The following is a 22,261-nucleotide window of genomic DNA, read 5'->3' on the forward strand; positions in this document are numbered from 1 at the left end:
TATGTCTGGTATGTTAACGTCACATAAACAGTTCAGATAACTATAGCATAAAAACATACCAAACTCTTGATCTCACTCCAAATCACTAAATCCATTGAAATCTTCATCTTCGGTGTCACTTCTGAAAAATCGCCTCGGCAATGAGGGGCACGGTAGCGTAACTACACCGTCGACCAACCTCTCCCGGCAGCACGTTTTTCAAGCTCTCATTTGTGAACTCTAGCTTTTAGCCTGTGATTAGCTTTGTTTTGTTTTCTTCTCTAAGAGTAACATGCGCTTCTCGCTCACTCCAAAGGATCTTTCTGCTGGTCGATTAGCCTGCAGTGCCCTCGAGCGGCATGTGAAATTCTATATTTTAATTTAACATATTTTACATATGTTACATATAAATCGCTCCAAAGTGTAAGACACGCCCCCTGCCAAACTATGAAAAAAATTGGCACTTTTAGTCCAGAAAATACAGTGTGTCTATGAAAGGACCTATACAAATAAACAACTTCTTTCAGAGGGACACGTTTTAGGTACCACCACCACCATTCATTCACACACGCTCATCATTCATCATGACCTATTGTTCATGTTTTTGGTGGTAAGTGAAACCGGAGTAAACCTACGCAGACAAAAGGAGCCATGTGCTCCTTGTGTCTGCGTGGGTTTACACACACATGCAAACGCCACACAGAAAGGCGCCGGCCAGGACCAATCAAAAATCCTGAAATATCTCTTTAAATCTTTCATTCACAGCAAAAGTTTCAAAAATGTATCTCTAGATCAGGGGTGCCCAAAGTGGGGTCCAAAAAATTTGGCCTGCCGAAACAATTCTGTTGGCCCTGTGGTTAATACTAACTCTCTCCCTTTCATTCTCAATGGTAAATATGGATGCAGTACACTGTTTGGCCACCATCGTACAATTGGGGGCGCTGTTTCACTCCTTTTGCAAAGTTAATGAAACACTTTTGTAGTTTCTTTGTGTTCATCACAGAGTATTGTAGCATCAACTTTCACAGTTTTCCAACTTTTACTACAAAGATAGAATCAAATACAAATTTATACCGAAAAATAAAGTAACTATTTTTATTTGCAGCTATGTGTGTTTCACGCTTTTTCACGTTTGGCCCTCGACCCACAGGCACTTTTTCATTTTGGCCCTCAGAGACAAAACGTTTGGGCATCCCTGCTGTAGATTATATGTTGTTTTCCTATCACCTGCAAGGTCTCGCCTCAAGGTTTTCAAGAAAATAAAAAATCCCTCGTAATGCCTTGGACAGAAGGGGTTTCTTTGGTTGTAGTGTGTCTTCTAATTGTCTGCTCCCGTACAGTAAGCTAACACGTCGCTATATAATCAGAAAATGATATCTGCTGTTGAAGTCTGGACTCATGAAAGCGCCTCGAGTGCCATTCTTCTTATCCATGTCAACCCCTAATTATTCCCCCAGTGATATCAGGCATGTCTATAGTGAATCCAGGGGTGAGATGAGGTCCTATTGTTGAATAAATAGGCCACACGTAAATGAAGCTGAAGTGAGCGGGATGGATGCGGCGCGGACGCTGATGAGGCTGTGCAGCTGTCTCTTAGCGACCGCACACGCCGCTCCGTGATTGGTCGTGAGCGGCGGCACCGGGGCAGCGGAGACTAATGCAGCACAATTGGATTAAAGTGAGAACAGTGGCTTCGTGCTGCTCAGGAGACGGCCAACAGCGGCTTTGTCTGATCAATGAGATGCACAAAACAGAAAACAAATATGCAGGACACTGACAGTCAAACACAGACAAATCAGCGCCGCTCGAAAAGGAGTAGGAGGAAGTTTAACACTTAATTCCCACCCGCTATCTTTGAAAGTCTTAATACTTTTGCTTTCTTCCCTTGGTTTTATCCACTTTCTCTCAGAACACAAGGAATTATATCTTCATGCATTAAACAAGTTATCAATGAACATAATATCCAGCTAAACTAACTAACTAACTTTTTCCAGTATGTAGTTTTCCTCTCAACTTATACCCTCCTTCCCTCTGAGTAAATAACCTTCATACATTTTGAGGTCAATCCTTGCTTTTTCTCGTACATGGAACATGTACAGTCTGTAAACCAACCAGATCTTTAAACTTTAGTCATTTGGACTCATTGTGATGCTACTAAAATGAGGTTGCAATGTCCCCTTTCGCACTCCTCCATGCTTAAGTGAAAACAGCATGTGAAATAATAAAGTAAAAGTATCATATTATCAACCTGGTTTTACCGTGGGTGTCCCGGATTGTTCGCTTGCTAATTCTGGGGGTCCCAGCCTGAAAAGTTTGGAAACCCCTCGTCTTGTGAGGAGGTCGTCATGGTTTCTTTGGTGCACCTGATCTTGGTAACAGTTCCAAAACAGATGGGAAAGCGGGTCGTCCTGCAATCCAGAGGTTGGTGGTTTGAATTCCAGCTCCTGCAGAAGCAGATTGTCATTGTGTCCATGGGCAAGACGCTTCACCCACTCCCAAAACCTCACCCCTCCCTGTGTGTGAGTGAGTAGTTACGACCATATTTGTCCAGTGCTCCGGTCTCTGCACTGGCTTCCTGTTCCCTGCTTGGGTATAAGTCCCTTATTGTCAAGCACCAAAGTATCAGCATCAGGTTCATGCAGCAAAGGTCTGGAACAGCCTCAGGTGAGGATGTGAGACAGGCCTCAACCCTGAGTATTTTTAAGTCCAGGCTGAAATGTTAATGTAATTGTATCGAATGATTTGTTTTATTCATTCTGATTGTGTTTTTAATGCTTTTTATTGTGTTTTTAATGCTTTTTATTGTGTTTTTAGTGCTTTTTGTTATATTTTTATTGTGTTGCCTTGCCTTGCCTTGCCTAGTCGGATTGGCAGCATCACTAACATCAGTCTAAGGCTGGACGATATGGCAACAAAAATCAATCAGTGGTCTAAATTTTTTTGTAGATTTTGTTTTTTCATACCCACCCTCACCTATGGTCATGAGATTTGGGTCATGACCGAAAGGACAAGATCGCGAATACAAGCGGCCGAAATGAGTTTCCTTCGCAGGGTGGCTGGGCGCACCCTCCGAGATCGGGTGAGGAGCTCAGTTACCCGGGAGGAGCTCGGAGTAGAGTCGCTGCTCCTTCACGACGAAAGGAGCCAGCTGAGGTGGCTCGGGCATCTGTTCCGGATGCCTCCTGGTCGCCTCCCGCGGGAGGTGTTCCAGGCATGTCCTAGTGGGACAAGGCCTCGTGGAAGACCCAGGACACGGTGGTGGGACTATGTCTCCGAGCTGGCCTGGTGTCGCCTCGGGGTCCCCCCAGAACAGCTGGAGGAAGTGTGTGTGGATCGGGAAGTTTGGGCATCTCTGCTGAGACTTCTGCCCCCACGACCCGGCCCCGGATAAAGCGGAAGAAAATGGATGGATGTTTTTTCATAATAAAATAACATGTGGCTGATGCATGAATTTAGACACACCATTTATACAAAGTCCAGCTCAAATTGCCCAGCCCTAGGAGAGCGGGTTGTCTTATTATCCAGAGGTTTGAAACCCAGCTCCTGCAGCTGCACATTGTTGTTCTGTCTTTGGGCAAGACACTTCACCCACTCCCAAAACTTCACCCATGTTAGCGAGTGGTTGGTGGTGGTTGGATTAGTCGCTTACCATCACTGAGGTGGTGAAAGACCGTTTTTCCACACTGAGATATGTTCTTACCTGAGCTTTGACGAGTTGATGCGTACCTGTCTGGTCTTTGTGCCTGTGGAAGAGCTTGGTCGCTTCTAACTTTAACCCGTTTGGAGCTATAGGAATATACTGGGAGAGGCTAAATGCTAACAACATCTTTGGTCGTTTTGTGTGACTGAGGGCACGCACAAAGACCAGACAGGTACGCATCGACTCGTCTAAGCTCAGAAAAGAACATATCTCGGTATGGAAAAACGGTGACCTGTTCCTTTAATACTTGACATTTTCAAGTGTCGATTATAATAAATAAATCATCAAATAAGTTTAATTAATCCCATCATTCATGATTCTGTGGTTTCTCACAGCAGTTCAATTTGCATTTGTTTAAAAACGTGAACAAAGTTGGTATTATTTGCACTTTTGGACCTATTCAAAAACTTAAATAAACTTAAATTTCTAAGATGATGATCAACTGGAAACAGTCAAGACATTTTTTTCCTAGAATCAAGCGGCTGTATTATACTCTCGTCACATAACGCACATGAAAGCACGTTTTGTACAGTCAGTGTGAAGTAAATCCAAAAACACTGTGAATGGTCTTAAATATTGTGCAAGACAAGAGCTCTGTGCGCATACTGTATTGTCTTATTGTATAGTTCACGTCTTGCTTTGTTGCATTTCCAGCCTGACTTTTCCTCTTGAGACGCCGTGAAAAGGCCCTCCCCCTGAGATCACTTCACCCCACGCTGCGTTAAGCCTATTTTTTCTATATTCTTTGACAAATCCCTTGAAATCCCAGCGCTTATGTTGTCTGTCACCAGTGTAGCAGCAAACGATTCTCAGAAGACACAAAGTCCCCTCTCCCCGTGTCCCGCTGCTGCCCGACCTTTCAAACAGCAGATGGACGTTTAAAATAGGCGCGGCTGTGGTCCACTCACTGTCCCAGGGCGATGCATGCTGCTCCACAGAGAGGTTTTATCCTTTCATCCTCCGCTGACTAATGTCTTACGCACCTCTCCGCATCATCGGAGTTGTCAATCGGAGGGGAAATGGTTGGTTAGACGAGAGCGAGAATGCATGTGAGGGAAAGACCTTCGCCGTACAATAGGCTTATCCTCACGCTGCTGCAACTCGGATCCTCTCGTATGAATTCCACTACAATGCACTTTAGAAAGGCATAATACATTCTATAAGCGTATTCTTCTGCAGGATGGCTGTCTGTAACAATATCTTTAGGCTTAACCATAGGACATACTAACGCTGGATGGAGGTGATGGGATTTTTGGCTTTTGTGGAGAGAGAGAAAGAAACAACCAGACACAAAATAAGAGGGAAAAAAAACACTGGATTCAGTGATAAATGCTGCTGATATTTGTGGGTTGCTCTAAGGCACAGTTTTGTTTAAGGAAAGGAAAACTGAAAAGGTTTTAGTCTAGTTTTAGTCAGTTTTGTTCAAGTATAGTGTTTCAATAAATTAATTTAGGTCGATAAGTATTGAGAATAAGTATCGGAAAAAGGGATGAAGGTTGACAGGCTGCACTAAGCTTTTGACAACATGCTTTCTGCATTCATACTGCTGCGGTTATTAATTGGGAAGTCAATCAATCAATCAATCAAAGTTTACTTATATAGCACCTTACAACAACACAAGGAAGACCAAAGTGCTTCACAGACAGATAAAACAATATTAAAAAATCAATCAATCAAATAAGTGCAATCTAAGTCTTAAAAGCTAGTTTGAAGAGATGTGTCTTCAATCTAGACTTATAAGTGGGTGTTTCCTCTGGCTCCGCACTCAAGCCTTGTTTGCGAATGTCTGAACAATATTTGTCTTGTGTCTTCAACAAAGTCATTAACTTTTTAGAAAGAGTCATTTTTACGTTATCGAAATGATTCAATTAAAGTCTTTGTTGGTGAAACGACATGGTTCAGACAGTTGGCAAGACATGTAAAACTCTGGGCCCAAAACCCCTCGGGCTCAGCAGTTAGCACTCCCCAAATCCCCAGTTCAATCCAGGACCAGGTGGAGCCTCTTCGTGTGGAGCTTGCATGTTCTCCCGGTGTTTGTGAGTGTTTCAAACCATTTGTGAATGATTTGAAATTATATATTTCTCGCATCCTTGATTGTGGAACGGGGGGGGGGGGGGGCAGATTGGTTTGTAATTAGTTAATTTACTCATGTACATTTTGTTTAGTAAAGTAGGCTACACATTTAAGAGCAGTTATATTAGAATTGTGCTGATGCCATTTATTTATTTATTTAATTTTCATTCAATATATTTTTTTTATTTTTATTGCACTGTCCATCATAGACAGAAAAGCCCATGTCAAAAAGCTCCCCAATGCCTGTGCTTTATTCATTTATATATTTTTATTTAAAGGAATAGGCCACCGTTTTTACATACTGAGATATGCTCTTACCTCACTTTAGCCGAGTTAATATATCCCCGTCTGGTCTTTGTCCGTGCGCTCTGCCAGGCAAACGGAGCACATACGCAGCCTCTCCCACATATCACATAGCTCCAAAAAAGCTCACGATAGAAGCTACCAAGCTCTTCCACGTGTTCCCTATTTAAATAAAGTTACATGAAGTGTTTTCATGCGAAGTATATTTACACAGAAATGTAGCAGGAGCTTGGTAGCTTCTATCGTGAGCTTTTTTGGAGCTATGTGACATGTGGGAGAGGCTGCGTATGTGCTCCGTTTGCGTGACAGAGCGCACGGACAAAGACCATATATATATTAACTCGGCTAAAGTGAGGTAAGAGCGCTATCTCAGTATGTAAAAACGGTGGCCTATTCCTTTAACAATGGTATTGAGATGTTGCTTAAGATCTCTTTTCGTCTTTACTTCAGCTCCTGTAGATTTTCTCGTGTGTTTGTAGCAACTTAGCGAGGAGCTACAGCGTTTTCATTGTTCTGCTGCAGCTCATTTTCACTCAATATGGACATGCTGTATGTCTTTAATTTGGATTTTCTGAGGACTTTTTAGTCGCTGGGCTAGTTTTTCAGATATAGAAACCCCTGGGCTTAAAACGGCGTCAGAATGTCTAAAACTGCCAGGCGCGAGTTAGCAACGCTAGCCTGTATGTTGTAAACAGTGCAGACGCTGCAGCACTAACAACATTTAGCGCTGGTTAAATCCAGCTCAGACTCTGATTTAGAGAGCGCAGTCTGTAATAAAGTCAGCTCTATGTGGATTATTGTATTTCCACTAAAGAATTCTCCAGTTTGTTGCTTCTTCTCTCCTTAGCTGAGAGCTGCGCCTCGTAGGTGCGCTGGCCACACGTCAAATGGTATCGGTTTTTGGTATCGGGACCTCATGAATGAGTACGAGTACGATACTAGTATCGGGGATCGGCCCGATACTGGTATCGGTATCGGTGCATCCCTAACGCTGATTACTTTTCTTGATCAGTGATGTAGTCCTTTGGGTACTTCTGTTTCCAAACCACTAAACACACATACAGTACAGCAGGGTCCGCTCTAGGGCCAGGACCAAACCTGTACTTTACCAGTTTTGCGGCACAAATAAATAAACACATTTTTAAACATGTCTTATATTTCACTAGGACTCAGGACTAGGACTAGGATCCGGTTTGAAACAAGCTGGAAAAACTAGCTTTACTAGCTTTAGGTATTTTTCTGTTGCTTTATGTCCAACAAACAATTGGCATTATTTTAAATTTCACTCCTGGGTCAATGAAAATGGTCAGAGTCTAAGTTTATAGAAAGCAGTTGGAGACATTTGCGAAGTGCGCGAGTGTGAGCTGGCGTCAGGAAATGAGGAGGAAGTGACCTCCGAGCGGCCGGCTTTATCGAGACAGATGGAGCAGATCGACATGTGCTTCTGCAAAGGCTCTGCACAGATACTGAAAAAAATATTCCAAATGATTTACGTAATGCTCAATACAGAAAATATGCTTGGAGCGCATCATAAAAGGGGGCGTGGTCAAGCCGAGGGGGAAGAAAACCTCTCATAGGAACCACAATTTTTTTCACTCTCTTCTTCAGCCAAAATCGGGTCCATATGGATGTTTTTCCACAGCAAAAGTAGAACTGAATAAAGGCAGTTGTAGCTAGCGTTAGCATATGTAGCATGAAGCTACAGTTAGATTCCTGGTTTGTGTTGTCCGTTTTGGGGCTCCATGTCTCAATATATTCATAATTCAGCATTTGTTAAAGTAATGGTGGGGAATTATTAATATATTTTTCTACTAATTAAAGATACAGAGACATGGAGAGGAGCAAAGGGGTTCAACAGCCCATACAGTAAATACTTAAGATATGGGCAACCAGGAAGCTGACATTAGCTTCATGCTACATATGATAGCATGAGCAACAAGTGCCGTCTTTTCACTTTTACTGAACAATTTGCAGTGAAAAATCATCCATATGGTCCCGATTTTGGCTTGACTTTATTTGTGTGAGATGAATATGTTTACAGTCCGCCAGGAAAATTGTGCATCCCATAAAAGATTTTCTTCCTCAGCTTGGCCACGGCCCTTTGTATGACACGTTGCCGTCTATAAGATAAGATATTTTTACTTATTGGTCTCACAATGGAGAAATGTACTTGTTGCATTCAGCTCTTAGAAACACTCAGGGTGTGCAAATATGCAGAAAATGTGAGAAAATAAACAAAAAAACAATTGAATAGTAAAATAGTGGTATCTTGTGTACAATGACTACCAAAGACGTTGTGGGGACAAAAGTATAAGAAGTAAACAATTAAGTAAAGAGACTATAAAAAAAAATGTTTCAGTCAATATTAGTGCAGGTAAGTGATTTAAATACAGGGATTTTAGCATGTATTTTGCAAAGGGGTTATTCATGAACCACATGTGTCAAACACATGGCTGGCCCGTGAGATGATTCTATCCGGCCCCTTGTAGAGCATACATTTCTGAGCATGTCAAAAAAAAGTAAGTCTCTAGCCCATTCTTGTGCGGAGTTGTGGATTTTTATAGAAATAACCAGTTTGCTCACTCCAGCCACTAGGGGGCAGCTAAAATTGAAATAAAGGAAGCAATTCCACACGTGTCCAGCAGAGGGCACTGACATAATAAGAGATTAGGGTATAAACAGCACATTATAGCCACGTGGTAAATGGTCAGTCTTCCCCAGGGCGGCTGTGGCTACAATAGCAACTTACCGCTATAGAGTGTGGGGTGAATGAATAATGACTTCATGAAGCACTTGATGAAGAAGAAATGTCTGACACAGGCTGTAATAAGCGTACTCTGTTGTTATTCATTTATTGTTTACTATATATGTGGCCCTTGACTCACCGTGGGGGCAGAATTTACAATACAACATCCATGCAGCCATTGAAAGTATATTTTAGAAGCTTTTTATTTCATGACGGGCTTTACCGAGAAGAAAAGGAAGCTGAAATGATAAAACTTCAGCTCATGAACATGCTGTGGATAATTACTCAAGTACGTCAACACAATCAATAACAAGTGGCCATTTCCTCGTTGTAATAAAGAGAAAGGCCATCGCGTCTCTATGGAAACTGAAGTCAGTTTGTCGCCCTGGTGGAGCCGTCCCGGTGCTGCACAGTGAGAGCTTTGATAAATATCACCGACGGGACTATTTTTGGCAGCGCGTCTGATTAAATGCGCTCGTTAGTGAGTCCGAAACAGGAAGGAGAGTTTCCGAAGAGTTTCTAGAAAGCAGTAACTGATGTAAACAGTCTGGGCGGTCCTCTCATGTGCTTCTGGTCGCAAGACACGCCTCGCCTTTTGAACCTCTTGAATCACCTGCTTTCCAGAGAGCTTCGCACAGCCCGAGATTTGACATTCTTCTCTGTGCTTGAGGGAGCGAACTGATTCTTTCTGCTCTCACCTCTCCAGCTCTCATCAGGTCTGCAGCGTCTCCGTCTCTGTGGGATTCTGTGCGCGGAAAGTCAATGGGTCCCTGTGAGAGTGAGGTCTTTATTGCTTTGACTCCTCCTGCCTTCTCGGTCTTTGTGCTTCTATTTGAGGCCTGACCTGTGCCCCCGTCGGCACTGACAGACTTCACATCACAGTTTATGCTTTGAGACGGCCTTACGACAGGTCCTGCTAACCTCCCATTCACGTTATTGCATTATCTGTTCATGATGCCCTTCATGGTTTGGGAGCAGCAATATAACAATAACAATGTAGTCGATATATCTGAGCCCTGTGGCGATCTGCTTTTGGAGAGAGATCATGGTATAATGGAGCTCTTTGCTCAAATACTGACGCTTTACCCACTCACTGCTCTCCCGTGAGACAGACAAGACGTTTTGTTGTTTCCAAAGGATATTGTCAAGTTTACTTACACAAGGCAATTCAAAGTGCTTCACAGTAGGAGTTAAGGTTAAAGCCACACCGCGTAGAATTTTACCCAGCATTTCAGCATTGAAAAATGCCTCAAACAAATATGTAATTTTACTGTGAGCGGCTCAGCTCTCCTAAGACATGACATAACTTTACCGGGAGTGGGTACGTCTCCAGCTCGTTTCCATGGAGACGTCGACTAAAGGCAGCAGAATTTGAGATTTAAGCAGCTTTGGTTCCCATCCAAATCCATTCATTGATTTCTCACTGCAGTAATAGCATCCTGTGTCGAGCTGCTCACTAGGAACATGTTTTGTACTGATGGCAACAATATAGTCCAAAATGTTACGCAGTGCACCCTTAAGGTCAAGGTTAAGGTCAAGGTTAAGGTTATGGTTAAGGTATACTTTATTGATCCCCGTAGGGAAATTCGTTCCTCTGCATTTGACCCATTCTCAATGCCCCCGGAGCGTGAGCCAGCGCTTGGGGACCCATCTCCAAAGGTGGAACCAGGCTAATGGTCAGAAACACCTGGCTGGAGAATTCACCTACTGTACATGTTTTTAGTTGTAGGGGAAACTGGAGCTCCTGGAGTAAGACACAGGGAGAACAAGCAAACTCCACACAGAAAGGCCCCGCCTGGGGATCGAACCCGGGACCTTCTAGATGTGAAGCACAATCGCTAATGGGTGGGCTATTTTGTTATCGCGATATAATTTTTTGATGTCGCTGTGGACACGATATAATTTATGTTACGCTCAGAGCAGCATAAACACTGACTGTAGGACACATCAGATTGAAAGTGAAGAGTGCAGATAAAGTATTTTCAGTTGTCATTTGCACATGTTGTTAGATTTTAAGCTGCGTTAAACTAAAATGCAGCTTGTTGTTTAGTTCTTACTCTGGGTACCAGCAGGAGACCCCTCCCTGAGGTTGTAACAAGCAGAGCTGTTGAAAAGTCTGTTCGAGCGACAGGAACCCAGACCTGAGCACTATTAAGGTTGTATGTGCTGGTCTAGTGGCAGCGTTCTGGATATACTGCAGCTCTAACAGCTCATATAGAGAGGCCAGTGAGGAGTCTGTCACAGTCGTCTAACCCATTCATTTATGCTCTGATTACCCCCAGCTCAAGGATCCTGCCAATTTGTTTTTACAAAGTGAGCAACTAAACATAGATTATTCATTATTTTGTAGGGTGTTATGTTCAAACTATAGCTCAAATACTCTCAAAGTCAAACCTCACTGAAAAACATCATAAACACATTTCTATTCTTTTAAAGTAATATTCAAATTCTATCAGGCTGGTCATTCCAAGTACCTCTTGCCAAGTGCTCAAGTACCCCCATGGGACCCCGTGCCCCTGGTTGGGAACGACTGGTTTAATCTGCTGGAGACAAACACTAGGTTAAGACTCTCTAAAGCTTGTTGAGATGCTGTACATCTGACATTGGCTTTGTTTTTTGATGATAGAAAAATTACTGATTAAATTTGCAGATTTGCAGACTGCTGCCCCCGCGACCCGGCCCCGGATAAAGCAGAAGAAAATGGATGGATGGATGGAAATTTGCAGATTATTTGTCAAAATAGACAAATGTAGAGACATTTTGTTTGGCCTCCCATCCAAGTATCAGTTTAGAAAATGATCTACATAGACCTAAATTGGACTAATTTGTGTATAAAGTGAGTGTAACCATATAAAGAAAAACAAAAGGCCTGGTAGCACCTTAGACTCAAGTAAACATGTTATAGGACACAAACCACTGTGCCCTATAGAAATCCCCGAGTTGGGCAAGGAATTTTCAACAACTCCAGTCCACTTTTACTGCAGGCTGCTTTGCTTTTTAAGACATCTCATCAAAAATAACCACAGTGTTCTTTTGTACAGTAAGTACAGGACCTACCCTCATAATTGCCGCGAATAGCCTGCACTTAAGTACTTTCACAGCAGCTAAGCCTCAGCTCCCGGCCGATAGAAACCTCCTGCGCGGCTCATTTTGGTCCTAATTATGTGAAGTTATGTTCGCCCGAGTCCAGTGGATCCGTATTTGGTCTCTCCTCGACACTGGGCTCCTTCGCGGCCTGCTGTAATTAGCTTTTTCCACTCGAGCTGTCGGGCGGTGGGGGCCGCATGCTGTTACAGGCTGCAGAGCAAGACAAGCTGTCCATCTTCCACAGCGTTATTGCCGCCGCACAAGTCTAATGACAAGCGAGTCGGACAAGTCTAGTGCTTCTGGGGGGAATTGTCCTAGACTAGACTTCCTCGTTGTTTTTTAGTATTGTTTTGTTTTTTTAAAAATCAACGACTAAATACTCTCCATATCACCTGCTTCTACAAACATGTTCTGCAATGGATGTGATTCTTTGATTAGTTATAGCACATGGGTCCCTAAAGTGCTCAGGCTTCTAGCTAACGTTTTATTAATATACAAATATACTACATTTACTGAACAAGTATGGGAACTACTTGAGTTTGTCAAACTATCATCGGGTTGTTTATACAATGATTTTAGCATTTTGGCTGATATCATGTTTATTCAACCAAAGTGGAGAGAATAGGTTGTTTTCTCATGATGTCACAACAGGGTAAACGGCCAATAACTTAAGTACATGCGCTTGAGTAACTTTTTGAAGAAATTGTGCTTCTTAGAGTACTTTTTATCATATGGTGCTTTTTACTTCTGATTGAGTAAAATTCTAATGAAGTATCTGTACTTTTACTTGAGTGAAAGAAAAGTTACTTTCTCCATTTTGAGTAAACATTTAACCTCTTAACCCTCGCCTTAACCGAGCAGATTTCCCCTGGTGTTACCCAAATACCAGCTTCTAGAAAACCCAACAAAAAAGTGACAAAGACAAGATGAAAACACAAAAAAGATATATAATCTTTTTTATATATAATGATATAAAAATGCAAGGAAATAGATCAGTTTAGATCAATTTTGCAGGTCTTAGCTTTCAAATGAGGGCAGTAGTCTATATCAGGGTACTCGTCAAGTTGCAATTTCTGTATTATCTGTCAATAATATAATTCTGATCCGAGGGACGAGGGGAGAAGGAGAAGCCTCTGTGGCTGTTCCTTTATCTGCCGCTACACATTTAAATTACGAGCTGATGTGCGATGGCACATGCAAAGATGGTAATGTCCTGCGTGTACATTATCTTCGGTTTAGCAAAAGCTTAAACCATTTTTGAATCCGTGGTTTGACAGTACAACTGAGGGAGACGCAGAGGGGGCGGGGCCAGAGTCTGATGTTTAGAATGAGTGACAAAAGTTCGGGTCCACTGGGACAAAGCAAAACACTCAGCTTTACCCATTCACACTAACAGCCTGCTTTTCAAAATATTATTATAATACATAACCCAGACGATCAAAAAAATATTGAGTGTGGAAAACTTTCACTGTAATAACGTAGGAAATAAATACAACATTACATGTGATATTCCCAGTGTTTTCAATAGCAAACAAAGTAGGGGGTGCGGGACGCCAAAATGTTTGGGAACAACTGGTCTATTTGGGTAAAGCTGTACTGGAGATAATGTGCCTGGTTAAGGTGACAGTGAAGAGGTTAATTTTGATCCATAAAATATAAGTAGATTGTCTCGTGCATTGTTTTTTTTCAGAATTATTTAGTTTTTCTGTATTTTCATTTTCTAGGAATTTTCTTTGTAAATCTCATAATTCCCACATTATTTTATGTTGTGTATGGTTAATATCTCTGTATCGGCTGGACCTATCCTCGCGAAACAAAAACTGTCACGAAGTTCAACGTCTTCTCTCTCCGCACTTATGAACTGAGGTCACATGAATGTCTCATGAAGGCGTCCAAAGGCGGTGACATTAATCTAGATTTCGTGCTTGATGTCGGTCAGATGAATGTGGCAGGTTTGTGAATCCACTCTATTCCAAATAATGATCAGGGAAAACATTTGGAGATTTCTTTCCAAACTGTGTCTCTCCCAGTGAGTTATATCGACCCCTGGTCCAACTGAAATATTGTCATACATACTAGAAAGTCATGAACGCAATCTGCAATATTTAGCTTTATATAAAGACACATTTGATTACCTCTGCTAAATGCACCCATGCTTCACATCTGTCTTCTCTGTTTTCTCATTGCTACTGGACAATGAGGAGATAACATTTCTGTTCTGTTCATGACCTTGTTTTGTTTAACAATGCTGAGGTTAATTTGAACCCAGAATAGAATGTGGTCTAATTTGTTTTGTCTACAAGGCTGTGACGACAAGTATATAATGACATGTGCTCTGAAAGTGCTCTGAAAGCCTGAATCTCTGCTCTTCTGATTGTTGCTCTTGTTAATCAATCTGACTTGTAAACTTCCACAACATGTTGAAAATAAATAATTGCAATCTTTTTATTTATTACGTTACATCTTTTTAAAAACCTTGTTAGACCTACTATTGTGTCTCTCATTAATAATGCAAAATGGAGCATCTTTGGAAGTATTGTTTATATTATTAAAGGGGTTAGATGCAAGTTTCAAAATGAAGTAGTTCGTTCATAGTTCATAATTGTTTAAAGTAAATAGTTCGTTCACAGTTCCAAAAATGAACTAGTTCATAGTTCTTTTTTTTCTTTTTTTTCTTTTTTGCTGCGAGCTATTATTGGGCATGAAAACAGATCGGGGTGAAAAAGGTGAGAAGTTTATTTCCCCCTTAAAGCAACGATCTTAAGTATTTTGAGATGCATTTTTGCCAACCTTGGGAGAGCTGGAGAAAGTTGACTTCAGCTATGAGTCAAAAATATTATGGCTATCACTTAGTGTTATAGCTCTTTCATGTCAGCCTGTCACTGTTTTCAGAGTGGATTTTGGATATCTTTGCTAATCATATTTTATTTTATTATTATTATTATTTTTTAGTTTAATTGGAAAATTCTTAGTGGAAAATGAGGCTACAAATATTGAATTGCATTTTATTGAATTGCATTTGTGTTAATTTGGTAAACTGATCATGTGAATAAGTTTGTTTTAGGAGCTAATTTGTAGTTAAAAAACTCCACATTGTGGCTTTATGCAAATGAGTGGCACCGCGGAGCAGAGGGAAAGGGAGACTCGCTTCGTAACCTCACTCTGTGGCTGCTCGCGGGCACCGTGCGGACCCGCTGGTTACCGGTGTGCCAGGGCATGTGCCAGAGACCATAAACAGCAGAGTTCAACACCACAGAACTGGACACAGTCGGGCTGTTGGCGCGGGGGCGGAGCGGAGCTAGCGCGAGCTACACCATGGACCCGCCAGAGTTTAGACCCGCTGGTAAACTCTGACGGCGCGGTGGGGTTTTATATTCACCGATATAAGAAATCTGGCACCATAATGAACGAACGTAAATAGAACGGGAATGCCGTTCACAGACACCAGAATGAACGCGTTCATGGTTTCGTTCATCAGGCAGTAATCCGGTGCGTTCAGTTCACGTTCGCCCAAAATATGAACGCGTTCATGAACTTTCGTTCAATGAACGCGTTCAGGTACATCACTGCTCACTACTGCCATCTCAGGTCATATGTATAACTGCACCTTCTACTGTATATATTAAGCTCGTGCATGACGGCACTTCGGACCCGAATTAACACCTTTTTGAGTGACAGTTCTGGGCTCTTTCTACACATTCTGACATGGCTGGAACATGTAGGGGGAGGAAAATACATCATTTTAACATTTTTATACATAAACTGTATAGTCCCTTTAATCTGCCTTATCAAGTGAATTTCTGTGCTCATTGCCATATGCACAATGATTATGCTCAATCTTATCAAAAGTCTGTCTTTACGTTCTCTTTTCCTGATATATTTTCTGCTGTTCACCCTCTATGACGGGGCCAGCACCGTCCACTTCTCTAAAATGGAGTCTCTAATCTCAGTGGGCATGACAGCACCTGTATCCTGGGCAGCAGTGAGCCAACAGGTGGCCACAGACAGACAAGGCAACAGTCGACCAAGGACTGTGGAGGCAGAAAGAAAAGTGTCCCTGAAGCTTTTTCATATGAAGTGTGATTCAAGACGATTCATGATAAATGAAAACAAGCACATCTTCAACTTGATTATTGTCGTTTTGAAGGTATAGGTTGATGTCTTTTTATAGCTTATCACCAAACTATTATACTGCCTGACTTGCAACACCAAAGAATTAGATCTTTTGAACATCCACATCATTCCATCAATGGATTTCTTCTTCCCTAATGGCATGAGCGTATTCCAAGATGACCATGCCAGGGTTCATCGGGCTCACATTGTGAAAGAGTGGTTCAGGGAGCTTGAGACATCATTTTCACACATGGATTCGCCACCACAGAGTCCATCATCAATACTTGGTGAGACATGAATGCTGGATCATTTGGCATGGCAGAAGCTTATTGAAACAATGCCACAGTGAGTGTGTGCTGTAATCAAAGCTAAAGCCGGTCCAACCTTTTTTGTCTCGCTTGCAGCCAGTAGAAAATGATGGACGAAAAAGATTTATTGGTATTTAGTTGTGTAAAGTGTTAAAAATGAAGCAAAAACACAAACTTTTTACTGCAAATTATCAGTGAAGTTTTATTTTAAAGGAAAAGGCCACCGTTTTTCCATACTGAGATATGTTCTTACCTGAGCTTAGACGAGTTGATGTGTACCTGTCTGGTCTTTACGCGTGCGCTCAGTCACGCAAACAGAGCCCAGACGGTGTTAGCATTTATCCTCTCCTCCTCTCCTCTATGGGGCCAAACGGGGGTGAAGTTAGAAGAAACCAACCCTTCCACGTTTCCCTATTTAAATACGGTTACACGATCCAAGTATCCAAGTACTTCGACTTCTGCGCAGTAATATTGTCGAAGTACTCCAGGTGTTGCTATGGCCCTTTTTATCCACTTAGAAAATGGACATGTTTAATTTTGTATAACTGTACTTACTATACCAAGGGCGTAGGTTTGGTGTTATTATTGCTGGGAACACTTTACCCCCCAACCCCCCCCAAAAAGAAAAAATATATTATTATCATTTTTAACACAAAGACGATGTTTGACAAGTCTGGAGTCAAAGTCTGGATGTTTGGCTCCAGACTTGTCAAACATTTCACTTCGCCATATTAATATGACTCTTTGTTTTAGTTGTTCCCTGTGCTGCCCCTCCCCTCACTGCTGCGCTCAGAGAACATGGAACAGAAGCCGCTCTGCTCTCCCACTTAACTTGTTCATAAAATAAGTTATGAAAAGAAAAAAGACCGTTGTGGAGTGAAACGTCCGACATAAATAAACGAGAAACATCGCCTGTTTCCGTCGGACACGTAAATGTGTCTCATGTAGTAAAGCTCCATAAACAGACAGAAGCTCCGTTGCAACCCGAAAAAGGTGAATATCTCCGCGAATATTCGACCAATCAAAAAGTGATGTGATGCCAATCGTCCTCTCCCAAACCTAAAGCGCCCACATCTGAGTCAAGTCTTTGTGTAAGATCGCACAATGTGAATATCTGCACATGAAGATGGTGGGGACATATTGAAATATTGGTGGGGACATGTCAGCAAGGTCCCCACGCAAACCTATGCCCATGTTCTATCCATCCATCCATCCATCCATCCATCCATCCATCCATCCATCCATCCATCCATCCATCTTCTTCCACTTGTCCGTTTCCGGGTCGTAGGGGCAACTGTTGGAGTTGCCCAAATCACATTGTACCAGCCCCTTATGGCTCCTCCTGCAGGTGGTGGGTCCACGGGAGGACGGCCTCGCGATTAATCGGGCCCGTTGGTCTCTCATAAGGGGCTTCTGAACCGCTCTTTGTCTGACCCGTCACCTAGGACCTGTTTGCCATGGGAGACCCTACCAGGGGCACAAAGCCCCCGACAACAGAGCTCCCAGGATCATTCGGACGCTCAAACCCCTCCACCATGTTAAGGTGGGGTGCCCATGTACTATACTGTATTTAAATAGGGAAATATGGAAATATGGGCTCTGTTTAACCCTCTGCTGAAGTCTCAGGTATATCCTGGTGTCCCCGTACCCCTGTTTGTAAGCACTGCAGGTAAAAAAAGCCACTTATTTCTCAATGACAGTTTTGTCCGGACTTGGCTGGGCCTTGTGTCAAACCCCCGCTGGCACCTCTGAAAGCTTTGAACCATCCAGGAGCCTGAGCATTTGAGATAACACTGAAACATGAACCGCAAACTAATACGAGAATTACATTTCTGGGCATGTTCGCACCAAACTTGAGCTTTCCTTTGAGCAATCGACTGAAAACAGAGTCGTTTGGAGCAAATGTCAAGGTGATAGGAATGGGAAGGGAAGAGAGTTTTGATTTGTTTTTGATGCCTCTAGTTTGAAATGACAATACCGAAACGTTATGATGTCTTTGCTTTTGTCAGATTTGCACCCCGGACCTGGTGGTGTTCCTGTCCTGCACCAACCACCATCTGAAGGAGCGCCTGCAGAAGCGCGCGGAGCAGCAGGGCCGCCCCGACGACAACCCCAAAGCCATCGACCGCAGGCTGACCAACTTCAAGCAGAACACCATCCCCCTGGTCAAGTACTTCCAGGAGAGGGGCCTCATCGTCACCGTAAGACGCTTTTCCACACCTTCGCCGTTGTGTTTTTAAGTGTCTGCAAACAGAAAAATCAAGCTTTCAAGCACGTCTCTAAAGAAGGTGTTGTACTTTCTTACATTACGTTGTTCTCCTGGTGGAAAAGTGCCAGCAGAAAGAATCGATCAAACGCTCTAAAACGCTAACCCTGAGGCGATGTGCAGCTCGGAGACAGTGATCGGTCCAAGGGCAAGAACAGAAAAGAGCTTCCCACTGACAGGTGGAGACAGCCGTAGTTTAAGTGGAGAAGTGTTGAAGAAAACACGCTTACGAAGAGGAAAGACATAGCGAGGATGAATTTTACTGAATACCTATACTACAGCAAAATCCCTTAAAGGGATATTTCACGATTTTTGACATAGGGCCTCATTTCCTAGTTATCCAGAGTGTTGCTGATTTCTAGAGATATATTTTTTTTGTAATTCATGCCGTTCTTATATTTGAAGAGTTTCGTGGCGCTAGGCTAGTGCAAGGCTAGCGCATTTCTACGATATCAGCTAGCCTGCATTAAAAACAGTCTGACCCGCTCCACAGAGCACCTGAGGCAAATCACATATATAACACCAGACTAACCATATAAATGTTTGTGTCGATAGAATAATTTTTGGAATATAACTGACCTTGCATCACATGAACGATCGCATTTTGAGGGATTTTCTAGCAGATCCCTCCGCCGCTGTGTAGCTTATACAACCACGAAGCTGATGCTGCTTAAATATAAGGTATTTTAAATGCAAAATGGTTAAAATACTCTATATAGGTTCTGCTGACTCCTCTCGTCGATCAGGGGAATGATCGAAGCTCGTCTCGTCGTAGGGCTGTCTTCGGTCCGGACGTGTTCGTTTGGTTCTGCGCACCTGTTTCCTCCCGGAGGAAGGCTCTGAGAGACGGGTAGTTCTGCCCTCGACTCCAGTCCGCGGAGCTGACACCTGCGTTTCGCTGGTTCAGATCATGGTCCAGAGTTTGCTCGGACTGCAGCGTCACATCCGCGCCTTTTCGTTTTACCACACACTATTTTTGTGGTCAAATTGGCTATTTAGGCCTACAGCTTATTTAATATTAATTATTAGCCTATTTTGTTTCGCCCTCTTTTTTTATTTAGTAAATGTGATCTTGGATTGGCTATAAGGTTAATGTGGGTTACTGACAGATTCTTTAATTTTCCTCATGCACAAAAACATCATATTTGTTGTGTTAAAAACAACTATTTATCATTTCCTGGTTGGAGAAATGTTCCCTTTTTGCCGTGTTTCGTATGTGCGTGCCGTAAAACCCGTGGGTGAGGCCTCCTGATTATGAATATTTTGGGGCGTTTCATTCAAATGACACTAGGATTTCTCTGTGGCATTTACCATCAGCTGCTTTTGCGTACGGAAAGATCTGAGGAGAAAGCACAGGTTCATAAATGCCACGCGCATTGTACGCAATGTTGATAAATGAGGGCCATTATGATACACAACACGCTTACGAAGAGGAAAGACATAGCGAGGATGAATTTTACTGAATACCTATACTATAGCGAAAGCACATGTATGATTGTGCTTGTCAGTGGACTCACACCACAGTTTGAGAACCTCTGCTTTGAGTGATCCAATTTCCTTGTATTATTCAACACTCATTACAGAAAGCTTCCACATGTCCCGCTGTGCGCTCTACTTCATGCCCTTTGTCAAAAGGAGGAGAAATGCCAGAGTGATGCGTTTGAAGACTGCGGGAATCAGCGGTTGCATTTTTAAAGCACCTTTTCTGCCAGAATCCTCCTCTTTGTTAATTGAAGCGCCTGCTGCTCTCACTTGGCTGCTCCTCAGTCGCTCGTGCCAGTTTTTCTAAATCTATATTTACTCTGAGAGTGTATATACCGCTTTGACACGTTCAGAAGTTTGAAAAACTAAGAACAAGGTGTTTCTGTAAAGTTGAGCAAAAGTGGCTTAGGTGGAATCAGGTCTTTTTAGCCACCTTTCCACTGAACACGGTTCTACAGCACACGCCACGACCTATGTTACTCACATTGTCAGGTATCAACTCGACATGTTTCCACTACACGACATAATCGCAGTTGTGGGCGGCGCCCCCACAGATGTGCACGCTGCACAGAGTTTCGTTAGCCGCGATGAGAACAAATGTGGGCAAATGCATCCCTCTGGTGGGGGATATGGAGACATTAAGAGGTGCCAAGGCAAATACTAGAGGAAAGAAGCAGCGAAAAGACAAAGTATGAAGGTTTGAGTAGCTTGCAAATGTTATGCTAGCACCAGCTAAAGTTGCGCTAACAGCGGCTAAATGCTAATATTGGCAACATTCCCTTTTAGAACAGCCGTATGATGATGTGAAATATTAAATCCGTATGACCTGTGTGTTAATAGTGAGGGCTGTTCTCTCTTGTTAGCCAATCAGAGATCAGCGTCTGTTCACGTTACGTGGTCTTAGTGTTGCAAATCGCAAAAGGGACAAATGTTTAGGTACAGTATCCATCACAGACAACCAAATGTCTTCTCTCTGTGGAGTTTTAGTTTGTAGAAGCTGCTAACCCTAAAGTTTAGACTTCTACAAGTATGTACTATACTGCATAATCCTTATGGGTCAGGGGTGAGGGGTGTAAATTATGTTTCACTCACACAGATTATACACTATTTTTTAGAAACTAGAAGGTCATGGCTTTCAAATGAGGTATCACACTGGCAAATGGGCTGTAAGATCAATACACTTAGAGATTTGGATATGCATAATTCGAGAAAATAATTCTTTGTTTATTTATTTATTCAATCGGGACAACACACATTAATGAACAATCATAAACGAGTTGTACACAAATAGTAAATATGTCAGATTATAGCAAAACTGCTAATTAACTCTAACCCTAAAACGGTGGATAACAGGTTAATAGGGACGAAGACCAAAACCTGGTATCATAACGTCCAACTGGACCGACAGCCCTCTTATCGGTATTAAGGAGTATAATACCACACGGCCAAATCATCACAGTTAAAAGTCTTTCTTTCTTCTCATATCATTCCATTGATCTGATACCGAAGCAGCTCCCTCTCCAGCCATGCACAACAGCTCTGACCAGAGGCAGAGATGCTGCAAACATGCCCTCTGTAATATACTGATGCACGAGAAAGACACGTGAAGTTTTTAACTCCCATCCAGAAGCTCGAGCTGCCGCTGCTTGAGAAAGAAAACTGGCTGCGCTCACTCATCTTGTACAGACAGACTCCCACACGCACTCCCACGTCTGTGCTGTTTACAACGAGGAGAAAACACGCCGTGGCTCTAGTTCAGCATTTTGCAGCTTTTAAAGTTTTCATTTATGCTCAGTCCAAATAAACCAACAGCGTATCGGTGATTTTAAAACCACCAAGTGCAATAACGGATTTTTTTCCAATACTTTTGTAGCCTAAGTATTTATTAAGTACGTTTCTGAGATATGTGGCATGAGTAATGTGGATAAGACAATTCCAATTACCTATTTTATGTGCCAACTTGGCAAGTCTGTCAAATCCGTCCATTATTATGTTCCCGCATGTGGAAATGGCAAAGACAAACGCTGTATTCCCAGAGCGAGGGGGAGATTGTTGTGTGTTGTGTCTCGATCCCTTGAGCACTGGAAACGTTATTGCTCTAAATAAAGTTTTCTAAGTCTGAATACAGTAGAGCAGAAACAGTGCTTCATTTGAGAGACAAGTTGTTCAGGAATTTGAATGTGCCCGTCTTCATTTCCATTCTT

At 42.5% G+C, this 22,261-nt stretch overlaps 1 protein-coding gene across 1 annotated transcript in view; it reads left to right on the plus strand.

The window, feature by feature from the left end:
• Window positions 1–22,261, plus strand: part of ak5 (adenylate kinase 5) — a 156,440-nt gene that overhangs the window by 60,476 nt on the left and 73,703 nt on the right. Inside the window, exon 6 of the mRNA XM_079569766.1 lies at window positions 18,319–18,510. Within this exon, the coding sequence (XP_079425892.1) occupies window positions 18,319–18,510 (192 nt within the window). The remainder of the gene's footprint in view (window positions 1–18,318; window positions 18,511–22,261) is intronic.

This window comes from Gobius niger (assembly GCF_951799975.1).
Source record: "Gobius niger genome assembly, chromosome: 13".
Taxonomy (NCBI): Eukaryota; Metazoa; Chordata; class Actinopteri; order Gobiiformes; family Gobiidae; genus Gobius; species Gobius niger.